Source organism: Gymnoscopelus microlampas (assembly GCF_963454915.1).
Source record: "Gymnoscopelus microlampas genome assembly, chromosome: 9".
Lineage (NCBI taxonomy): Eukaryota > Metazoa > Chordata > Actinopteri > Myctophiformes > Myctophidae > Gymnoscopelus > Gymnoscopelus microlampas.
In genome coordinates, this window is record NC_139946.1 from 6,747,194 (window position 1) to 6,759,227 (window position 12,034).

Sequence of the window (12,034 nt, forward strand, 5' to 3'; positions counted from 1 at the left end):
ATGTTGTTTTTACATACATACATACATACATACATACATACCACATATATGTACCTACACACACTACAGGTTTTGAGCATGTCCAGCATATGCAACAGTGTTGTGAAATAATAAGAACAGTTGTTGCCGATTTAGTTCAATGTCTATCCAGTTAGGCCTATGTTTTTCTCTGTGTATTCAAGTAGCTGAGGAGTAATTGCCGTTATTGTTTCAGAAACATGGGATGGCATTCACATGCAGTCTTTTATACCACGTATATACCCTATAAAAACCCACATGGGGCATGCTGTTGCTTGCTTACCTTGGTCAGGTAAATGTGAGGCTGTTTGAGGTCAATGCTGAACACGTTTCCTACCAGAGGAAGAGCCAGAGGTCCCGGGGGGGAGTTGTGTGGGTTCCTGTTCTTGAGGAAGTCGGCTAGCAGGAGAATTGCAAAACTCAACAGCAGCATTCCCCTGAGGTCCAGCGCCAGGAGCGCATCGTAGAGCCTCCACATGGTGAAGTAAAAGCAAGAGAGTAAGCGAGCGTGAGCGAGGGCACTGATGAGTTGCAGTGTTTTGGCTGCTTGCTTGCTCTATATACCGCCCAGTTAGTTAGAGATGGGCTGGTATGGCACTGTGATGCTGCTGACTCATACCTTGTATATGCAGCTAACTTTGCATGTAGGAAATAGAGAGAGGAGGGGAGGTGTATGTCCTTCTGACCCGTCATTGACACTCTGACAGTGAAAAAGAAGTACATTTACTTAAGTACGATTTTGAGGTATTTGTACTTTACTTCTAAGTACTTCCAATTTCCACTACTTTTTTTAACTTCTACCCTACTACAACTCAGTGGCAAATATTGTACTTTTACTCCACTCCAATTATTTGAAAACTTTTGTTACTAGTCACTTTTTGTAGATTTTGGTTATTATTACAAAACATACATAACCCGATTTGACCATATATACATTTCGGCCATTTGAAAATAGCCGATCTACAAGCTCACAATGCGTCGCGATGCGACGCATTGTGAGCTTGTAGATTTGCTATTTTAAAAAGATTTTTAGACAATTTACGCATTTGAAAACATGTGAAATGGGACATTCTGCATAATGAGTACTTTCTGCTTTTGATACTTTCATATCAGAATTCATAATTCCTTGTGATTGTAATAAATGTACACTGAAATATCGTGACTGTGTACTGTAGTTGTGCAGGGCTTTAAAGGCAAGTATAATTATATTGGTCTATATGGTCTGTATGTCTTTCCTGTGCACTTTCATGTTCCCCAGATGATGGTCCCTACTAATTTTGGTGACCCAATATGTTTTCCTCCAGGGCCACCATTCGGCCAAAATTGCCACTTATATGCAAGATATCTCAATATATAACAGGCATATCAAACAGGCAGATTGGCATGAAACGTAATGCGCTCAGCGAGGATGAACCCTACTGATTTAGGTGACTTTGGTGCAGGGAACAGCACAGCCTCGTACTTACTTACTTACGCCTATAGCCCAACTTTGGGCATAGGCCACGAACAAGTGCTCTCCAGGAATCCTGGTCGTGGGCCAGTTTCTCCAAGCTGTCCCCATGTGTGGCCCGATCTCTTCACATCTGCATCCATGTCACGCCGCCAGGTGTTTCTTGGTCTGTCCCTCTTCCTTCTCCCTTGTGGGTACCAGAACAGGCCGTGTCTTGTGATATTAGATGCAGGTTTGCGAAGAGTGTGGCCAGTCCATCCCCAGCGTCTTTGGAGGATTTCTTCCTCTACAGGGTGTTGTTCGCTGCCACATTTCCAGGTTACTGATGGTTACTGGTGTTTGGCCAGCGAATTCGGAAAGAAAACTGTCCCGCCCAGTTTATCGACACTACTGCCCCAGATAGGTGAAGTTCTCCACCTCCTCTATAGTGCTTCACCTTCTAGTGTGATGGGAGTAACACTGTGCTGTGTTTATTTTGAGGACCTTGCTCTTTCCTCTGTGAATGGAGAGGCCAAGGCGTGTTGAGTTGGCTGAGACTATGTCGGTTTTCTCTTGCATTTGTTAGCGTGGGAAAGAAGGAGGGAAGGCCCAGCACGGCCTCTAGGGGCTGCTAATGGGGCTAACTAACAATCAAACAGGGAATACCAAACACTTCTTTTTTTTTTTTTTTTTACTTTCTTTTTATTCTTTTTTCTTAGAGCAAGTTAGGTCATGTTGGGCATCACATATACATTAAATGAGTACATTTCTGGTATAGTTAACACTCTTATGTTAAAGGAGACATCCGTTCATTTTTAGTGTTATCTTTGATATGTGGCAAATCACTTACCAACGTAGAAATGCCCATTGACTTGGACATTGTCCACAAATCCCCCTGTCGACCCCCACCGTTGGCATAATACGAGGCGCAAAGATAGCCCAAATTCGCCTATTTTAACAAATGCAAAGTCTGTTTTTTTTTCTCCTAGCACTCATTGTGGAGCCCCATGAGACCCTTACAGGCGATGATAGTCCCGACAAGCTAACCGCTAATAACAGAATGCGCTAACGCTCGTTGCTTGTTTCTCTGCCTGGCAACACCAGGTTGCCAGGTTTCGGAGAGAAACAAGCAACGAGCGTTAGCGCGTTCTGTTATTAGCGGTTAGCTTGTCGGGACTATATATGAAAGAAAATACACATAAGCACGTATACATAGAAATAAAAAGCAAGCAATAAAGTGTACAAAAATAAAAAGTATATAACATAAAAATATAAATCAAGCAAGGTATCTCCACGCATAGTACAGATTCACATACTTGTACATAGATACAGACATACATTCAAAAACCCCACTTCTTTAAAGATCTTTCCAAACACTTCTTTTGTGTAGTTACCAAATGTGGCCAAATGTGTTATACTGTAAAAGGTGTAGCTTTCAGGATGTCTGTGTTTTTTTAGCAAGACGTTCGCCTTCACTTCATTCTGTTAATCTGCTTGGTCTGCACTACAGAAGTGGTGTTATATGTTATACAGGTAGTTGACTTTATTGAGTTTATTTGGATCCCCATTAGCTGGGGTATAACAACAGCTAATCTTCCTGGGGTCCACACATAACATAAACACATGACATTCAACAAGACATTACAGGTCAATTACATTAAAATATGAAAGTCAATTTTCCTTCAAACAGCCAGTGATCACTGAAACCAATAGGTACCGATGCGGTATCGGTACCTATTGGTTTCAGTGATCATAACCTTGTAGCGATATGTAGGAAAGCCAGACAGACCATGTGATATCCCAGGTAAAGGTATTGTTTTATTTATTAATATGTTTTTGTTACAGGCTGTGGAATTGGTATTAAATGGAAAAGATTAATGGCACAGCTCCTCCGGGCTATGGTCGAGGCTTACACCCCTGCCCACCCACTTTGGTCTGCCGCCTCGGGGCAACTGGTTGCCTCGTCGCTCAGTGGTCCTTCTCTGGCCGATCTACACGGTCACAGTTTTTTTCTGTTCTGGCCCCACAGTGGTGGAATGAACTCACTGATGTCAGGACGGCAGGACGGAGTCACTACTTGTTGTTAACTAGTTGTACGAGCTCTTGTTTTATTGGACCTTGTTTATTCGATACACTTATTTGTTTTAGCTCTTGCTCATTTGTTTTTCCTATTTGTCTCATCTATTTAAGAAAGTATGTAGTTGATATATTGCACTTTTACCTTAGCGCTAGGTATGCTCTTAGTTGCTTGTTTTAGAAGAGAATGCACTTAAGACTTCTGGTGATTAGTAGTCTCGTTCCCTATCTATGTTGAATGCACTTATTGTAAGTCGCTTTGGATAAAAGCGTCTGCTAAATGACTGTAATGTAATAATGTAATGTCTAGCGAACCTTGGCATGAATCTTGAATGGGAGTGGTATGTGTGTAACCCCAACGAGTCCTTCTGTACTCAGCTCTACTCCATCAAGGGTGGAGAAACTGAACTTCTGGAAGAAACTGACGAAAAACAGGAACAACTCCATTTTTGCGAGGCTTTCTCCTAGACATACACGTTTCCCTGAAAAACACACATAACATAATCATAACCTTAGCCATAAACAAAACACAAGCACACACAAATCACTTATAGTACAGTATATAGTACACATAAGCATACTGTAAACACACCCACAAACAGTGGCAAAATGTCAAGATCAAACTAGATCCATAAAAGTGTGGTTTAAGGATAGAAATAGAATGCCGCAAAATGCTCTGTGTAAAAGTTGACCCTAAGGTAGAGCTGGGCCTGGGACAGTGTGGAATCAGTATATCTATGTCAGTATATACCTGTGAACTCTTCAAAACTCTTTAGTTATTTCCAATACAGCACCTCCAACTATAATCTACTGCAGTGGTTCTCAACATGTGGGTCCCCAAATTATTTTGGGGGGTCCCCACATCATTTTCTCACTCAACAGTAAACAAACCAACATACAGTATAAGTGTACACAGGGTATCTGCACATTTCTGTGACAATTTAAGGACTTTTATGACCTTCTTAATACTGCAAAGAAATTGTAAAAAGTAATCAGCAAACTATGAAATTAGCTAAAACTAGCTAGAAAACTAGCTAGAAAATAGCCAATCTACAAGCTCACAACGCCTCGCAACGTGAGGCGTTGTGAGCTTGTAGATCGGTTATTTTCACAATATTTATCTGTTGAACCGAGTCAAGCAAAAAGTAATGCTTCAACTCCTACAATTCCAAGTGCTTGTCAGGGTGGGGGTCCCCAGTTCAAATATGATTATTTTGGGGGGTCGCTGCTTGAAAAGGTTGACATCCACTGATCTACTGTTTGATGGAGGGTTGCTTGTAAATCCTAATGCAAATTTAGATTTGGATGTAGTTCCTAATAACACAAACTACCTCCAACTGTTCATGCTTCCATCTTATGTCTATCTTGTTTGTGTATATGGTATATTCAATAGGCTCTATGCATAGCAGCCATATTGGAAAGAAATTGGGCCTCTTCTTACTTCCTACACAGGTGTTACCAATGATACTAATGAAGGCTCTGTTCCATTCTGGTCAGGGTGCTGATATCGTGTATGTTGGCTCACTGGAAACACTCCATTTTGGTTCCCAAATGGCCCCATATGGTGGGTGTGTAACTCTGAGAGTGTACAAATGGAACCAAATGGAAATGGAACCAAATGGACCCGTAAGGGTCCATTTGGTTCCATTTGTACACTCTCAGAGTTATGGGGGTCCTTGAAAATAAGACAACCACTATGCCACACTAAATGGAACTGAGCCTTAATTAGTATCATTGGTAACACCTGTAAAAGGAAGTAAGGCAGGGGCCCAATTCATTCCCAATATGGCTGCTGTGCATAGAGCCTATTGTCCGCAATTTTCACACATTGCCAATTCCAGCCATACGTCTTATTACCAGAGAATTTTGTTCTCAGTTTTACCTGCAGAGAAAGGCATGAAGGCCTCTCTCCTCACGAACTTGCCATCGGCATCTAAGAAGTGTCCGGGATTGAAAGTGTCTGGAGTTTCCCATTCGTTCTTGTCAAACAGTACGGAAGTCAGGCTGGGCATCAGTGAAGTTCCCTACACAACACAGCACAGGGGGGGAAACAACCTACTGTATAAGCTTCCATGTATTGTGAATAGATGGCTTGTAGTTACACATCTTCATAAGTATAGATTTGATAGAACATAGTAGCGAGATATGTATTATTATTATTATTGCACGCCATACTTTTACGTGGTTGTTTTTATTGCCTCTGAGGCACTTTGCAAACACTTTGTTGGCTAAAATATGTATGAATAGGTGGACCGTTGACAGTGGTAGAAAGTAACCAAGTACATTTACTCAAGTACAGAGTGTTTCTACATTAATTATTGCTAAGTTAAAAAAAACAGCTTCCACCACTGACCTTTGGTACAAAGAAACCACCCAGTGTTGTGTCCTTAGTGGCAATCCTGAGTCCATTGAGAGGCACAATGTTTCCCATCCTCTGGATCTCATGGATAACAGCATCAGTGTAGGGCATGTTGGGTCTGTCGGCCATATTGGGTTGGCGGGACTGTCCAATCACTCTGTCTATCTCTGCCTGGACCTTCTCTGTGTGATGAAATAGAAGGTTTTTAAGCATTCAATAATCAAATACGGTCAATCGGTCATACACACCCTCATCTCTACAATCATATGTATGTGTGTAAATGTATATATGCATGTATGTCTGTCCCCTGAAACGTACACCAATCATTCATAGCTCATGCTGCTACGTGCTTAATGTCTCAAAACCGAAGCACCTTGAACATTTCTTTTTTCAGGAAATCTCTTTGTTACGCCAGCATTGTTCCTGTGAAACACTTTTGTTGTTATTGGTGAAATATTTTGTGCAATGAATTTGACACAACTGAGTATCACCGTATTTTCCCCACAATACTGTATTCATTATCCAGACCCCAGTATTGCTGGATAACAAAAATGTTCTCTGTTTATCTGTCGCTCAGCCATTACAATTACATTTGCATACTCTGCAGGGAAAAACAATATAACGAAAATCATGTTAAATGGAAGTGTTGTATTGTCCCTAAGGGATGGGAAATTACATTCCTGCATTCACCCAGCAGAAGGCTAGCCTGGTAAACCCTCCCTCCGGAAATCTCATTTCCATTTGATTTCTTTCCGGAGGGAGGGTTTACCAGGCTAGCAGAAGGCTTGATCAGATGGCTTTTTTGTAATGAGTTCTCAGGGGAGCTGTCTCAGTGGGTAAGTGTCTTGCAGGAACGCTTCGACATGTAGATATCTATCATATGGGTTACATATCAACCAGTTTCCTGACTGAACTAAATTCGACCATGAGCTTCTTGGTGTAGGCCAGGCCTTTGCATTTCACCAGACACTTACCTTGAATATGGGGCAACTTGATGAGATAAACCAGGGCCCACTGCAAAGTGGTGGAGGTGGTCTCAGTTCCAGCCAGGAACAGATCTAAAGCACATAGAGCCAGGTTGCTCTCCTCAAAGCCCAGGTCCGTCTCTCCTTTGTGCTATTGAAACATGGGGAAAAGACTCAGTGAGTTCAATAGAGTGAAAGAAACAACAGATATTGTGCAGTGTATGTGTAGTGCAGTTTGCTCACGCACCTTCTCCATTTCTATGATGAAAACGTCAATGTAGTCTCTGGGATTGCTAGGATCCAAGTCAAGCTTGTGCGTCTTCACCTCCTGACGAATGAAGGCAATCAAATCCCCGTAGATGGCAAACATTTTGTTGTGAGGACCTGGCATGTGCTTCATGACTGCAGGGATTGCCTCATACAGCTACAGTGAGAAAACAGTTTAAGGTGACATAAGCGTTACTTTGATTATACTGTGAGTGTGCTCCAAAAAGTATCACCTGTATCCTGTGATCCTGTGTGTCCAGTAGGGACAGAAATGTGTATCACTAAACGTTTAGGACTAAATAACCGAAATTAACCGATATAATGTCAAAAAAGTCACTTAAACATAATCTATAATTGTTCCTCATACAATATTTTACAATACCTACTAAAGTAAAGAAAAACATTTGAAGAGAAGAAAACAACCTTACATAATGACATATAGACCCAATGTATTCATGCTTGACGGTTAACCGCGGTTAACTGCCCACAGTCCATAGGTTAAACGTTTTCAAAAAGGGGGCATCCCTAGTGTCCATGCACTTTGTATACAGTAGGCTACGTGACAAAGCATATTTCTTACACAGTATGAATTTGAATTTGAGATAGGAGTTATTCACACTCTCTTAGACTACATGTGCCCTGTGCTTACTACTGGAGATCAGTTCCTTCAGATCTTTCTCTACTGTTATGTATCTCTTCCTGTTGTTCTTCTATCACAAAAAATAATATATATATATATATATATATATATAGAGAGAGAGAGAGAGAGAGAGAGAGAGAGAGAGAGAGAGAGAGAGAGAGAGAGAGAGAGAGAGAGAGAGAGAGAGAGAGAGAGAGAGAGAGAGAGAGAGAGAGAGAGAGAGAGAGAGAGAGAGAGAGAGAGAGAGAGAGAGAGAGAGAGAGGGGGGGTGTGGGTGTGGAGTGCCCTATACAATGAGATGAATGAGTTGGATGGATATTTCCTCACCAGACCCCAGGCAGAGCCCTCCAGTTGAAAGGCTACGTTCAGATTCTTGAGCAGGGTCTGAAAGTGTTGGTCACTATAGTCAAACCGTTTCCCAAACACCATTCGGCAGATGATGTTAGACACAGCGTTGTTCAGTAGGGATGCTGGGTTGAAAGGCTTGCCTGGAGGAAATTACAGATTTCTTTGTTCTGTTATTTGCATATAATTAGTCCATTTAATGAGTTATTATTTGATGTCGTCCTATTAATTCCAATATTGTTGTCTTTGATAAGATAAGGTAAGATAAACCTTTACTGATCCCCAGAGGGAAATGTACATGTTATAGCAGCACCAGCAGTAAGAATGAAACATAGGCGAGGTACAGGTAAGAGTAGGAGTCTAGAACCACACTAGATAAATAACAAATAAAATCATCTTTTATTTTATAAATACCGTTTCTTTTCAACGGTACTTTCTTCATACCTACCTTTCTCATTCTCCATCTCTTCCTGGGCGTAGCGACACTCCTCGTACAAACTCTCTTCCAATGAGCTTTTACCCATTCCAAACCTACGCAGGGTGGACAAGGCAAAGCGCCTCTGTGCCTTCCACCTTGGGCCGTTGCTCGAGAACAGACCATCTACTAAATGAACAAACATGGAGAGACAATACGCAGTTAAATCCTCAGTGTTATGTTCATTGTTAAATGAACACTGAGGATTTTACTGTGTGTACGTTCAATAATAATATTGTGTGTTGTTCAATCATTGTGTGTACATGTATACTGTATGGATTTAAGGGCAGTGGTGGAAAAAGTACTCACATTTTGTACTTGTGAGCTTGTAGATCTGCTATTTTCAAATGGCCAAAACGTTTATAGGGCTGAAGTGGTTAATGTATGTTTAGTAATAATAATCAAAATCTACAAAGTAACTTGTGACTAAAGTTGTCAAATAATAGTAGTGGATTAAAAGTACAATATTTATCTCTGAGATGTAGTGGAGTAGAAGTAAAAGTACTGAGCATTGGAAATACTCAATTAAAGTAAAAAAATAATCAAAATTGTACTTAAGTACAGTACTTGAGTAAACGTACTTAGTTACTTTACACTGTTTGAGGGAAGGTGTGATGCATGCATAGTATGTGAGTCAGACGGAGAAGTTCACCTAAGCTTCCATAAACTCTCTCTGCCATTGGGCTGTATGGCCGTTCCCCAAAGGTCTCTGCTTGTGTCACCAGTGCCTCCTTCACCATCTTGTATCCTGACACAACCACGATCTTATCGATGCCGAGACGCACGCCGAACACGTTCCCATAGACCTCGGCCATCTGTGGACATTATAACACGAGATTATAACAAGAGCTGATATTGTCGGACCAAGTAGCATTTTTGTGACCAAATACTTTATTGATTTATTTTAACAATCAAATCAAAATCAACAAATACTAATGACCTTGCTAAACTAATGTCATTTTTTGAGGAAAATTATATGTTTGCCTCAGTCAGCTCCTCATGACACTGGCCACCTCTGGTAAAATCACCATCATCTCCTAATTGAAAAGGATCATGCTGTTCCCTCCCCTTCTAGTATAATGGCCTAACTCCCTAGTGTGACTTGGGCCAAAACAGGCCATTCTTTTGGCCTAAGTCACATGTTTTTGTGACTTAGGCCAAAGAAATTGCCTAAGGAGAAAATCATCAAATTGTTTGGCCTTAGTCTTTAATCCTATGTAAACCTATTTAAATCTCTTATGTTACATAACTGACAGACGGTGTTATTTTTATATCAATAGTCATAATTTGTTATAACGTTTTGGGTGAAATTATTAAGAAATATAGTTTTGTTTTGGATCAGTTTTTAATTTTTTTCTGAAAAACTTAAAAAAATGACTTAGGCCATTAGTTTAGCAAGGTGACATTAATTAGTATTCATTAAATTCATTATTTGAAAAGTATGTGTTATAATTTCACTTTGTCTTGTGAAGATATTGCATGCAAGTTATTATTAATAATCACTTTTGAATTAATTAATTTGGATTATGGTTAGGCTTAGAATGCAATGGCAGTATTACCAGGGTACATTATCTTTTTCACAATTGTCTGGCTAACTTTGTATTCCTTGTTTTGTGAAATACAACTTTGATCATCACAAACTATGCCACCAAGTACATCCTTCAACTTATGCCTACAGTACATTTCAAAATTACGTTTGTTCCCATCCCATAACATAACACTATTGTGCTGTATAGTTGAAAAATCACACCCTGTGTGAAGGAAGCGGTGCCTTTGGGGCGGGGCTTAACTCTTTTCAGTTCGTCCCTATTGGTGGTCTGAGTCCACTTACCAAATTTGTACTTGGTAGCATGCTGCAAACTGGAATAATGGCTGTTTAAAGCCCAGCCAATGGGCAGACAGAGGGGGAGGGGTTTAAGTAATTACAGTTTGTCCCTATTGGTGGTTTTAGTCCATGTACAAAATTTGTACTCCGTAGCATGCTGCGAACTTGAGTTATGGCTGTTTAAAGGCCAGCCAATGGGAAGACAGAGGGGGCGGGGCTTGAGCAATTCATGCTCGTCCCGTATTGGTGGTCTAAGTCCACATACCAAATTTGGACTTGGTGGCATGCTGCAAACTGGAGTTATAGCTGTTTAAAATCCCGTGCTCATACGGGCGGACGTCCCTGGGGGTCCCTGGACCCCTCTTTGATAACCGGTGGCACGTGTGGCAAATGAGAGGAGAGATGGCATAGGCAATCTCCAAGTCCGTGTGTGTGTGTGTGTGTGTGTGTGTGTGTGTGTGTGTGTGTGTGTGCGTGTGTTTGTATGTGTTGCTTCTTTGCCGTGCTCATCCCGGGCTCATACGGACACACAGACACACAGACACACAGACACCAAGTCAAAGCCACGTGTAGAGCGGTTGGCACCGCTAAAAAACAGTGGCTCGTAATTCAGTGGTCTGAAAGCACGTAAAATAAATACATAACATATTTTCTGTCTTTAATTAAGAGTATGGTCTAGACATGCTCTCTGTGAAAATGTAACTTCTATTGTGATTTAGGGGGTGGTGGGGGCTTGCCTTACCTTGGTAAAACTCATGTGAGCCCGCTCCATGTCAATACTGAACATGCTCCCTACAAAGGGAAGAGCCATTGGTCCTGGTGGATAGTTCGATGGATTCCTGTATTTGAGGTAATCAAATATCAGGAGAGAAACACAAATAAACAGCAGTATTCCCTTGAAGTCAAGGCCTGTCAAAAAGGCGTAAATCCACATTGTGAAGCTGAACCGGATCAGCAGTCAACAGTGTTGAAAGTTATGCAATTGTCTTCTCCCTCTCTTTAAAGCATAGTGTTGTGTGTGTGGTTGCATGAGAAAGGATAAATGAAAACATGGTACAGTACGCTGAAGCTGTCCTGAACACTCCTTGTGTGTACAAAGGTGGTACTGTAGTCATAGTAATCTTAAAGGTGTACTGTACCAGAGCATTAAGCCACACCTCTTGAAAGACAGATATGACTTAATTTCTCATGTTTAGCTATAGTATGTATCTTATAAATGTATTTTACAGTATTATATCAAAACCCAATGCTCAATGATTGCCATTATATATAAAAAAAAGAAAAGAAAAAAAAAGATAATGCATATACTTTGCCCATCGCAGCAGTATTGTTTTGGGTAGCTCTCAACAAACTACTTGCGATGAGATAGCATTTTCCTTTAGTCCATGAACCAACCACGTGATTTGATGACAGATTAGATGTTAATGAGTGGCCACCCATGTAAACAGGGTAGATGGGAAGAGGAGGACATTGTCTTAACTGATCCACTGGGTGTCAGTCTAAATATGTAAGTGGAGTGTGAAGTGTATAAAATAAATTAATGAAATAAATAAAAATGACGCATTTCAATACTTATCACCCCTTTTCTCTCATAAAATCTAAATGAAAAAAAACACATCACAAAGCAATATCCTG

At 40.8% G+C, this 12,034-nt stretch overlaps 1 protein-coding gene across 2 annotated transcripts; it reads right to left on the bottom strand.

Moving 5' to 3' along the window:
* Positions 1-3,203: 3,203 nt before the first annotated feature.
* Positions 3,204-11,424, bottom strand: LOC311052571 (cytochrome P450 2J2-like). Of its 2 annotated transcripts, none has more exons than XM_084067569.1 (9): positions 11,142-11,424; positions 9,227-9,389; positions 8,548-8,700; positions 8,082-8,242; positions 7,095-7,271; positions 6,857-6,998; positions 5,877-6,064; positions 5,406-5,547; positions 3,204-4,005 (listed from the first exon to the last, which is right to left on the bottom strand). In XM_084067569.1, the coding sequence occupies exons 1-9, from the start codon at positions 11,331-11,333 to the stop codon at positions 3,830-3,832; spliced, it is 1,494 nt and encodes a 497-aa protein (XP_083923695.1). In that variant the 5' UTR covers positions 11,334-11,424; the 3' UTR covers positions 3,204-3,829. The 2 variants fall into 2 exon arrangements, with proteins under 2 accessions (XP_083923695.1, XP_083923694.1); XM_084067568.1 differs by having other exon boundaries at positions 8,548-8,703.
* Between the last annotated feature and the right edge of the window lie 610 nt (positions 11,425-12,034).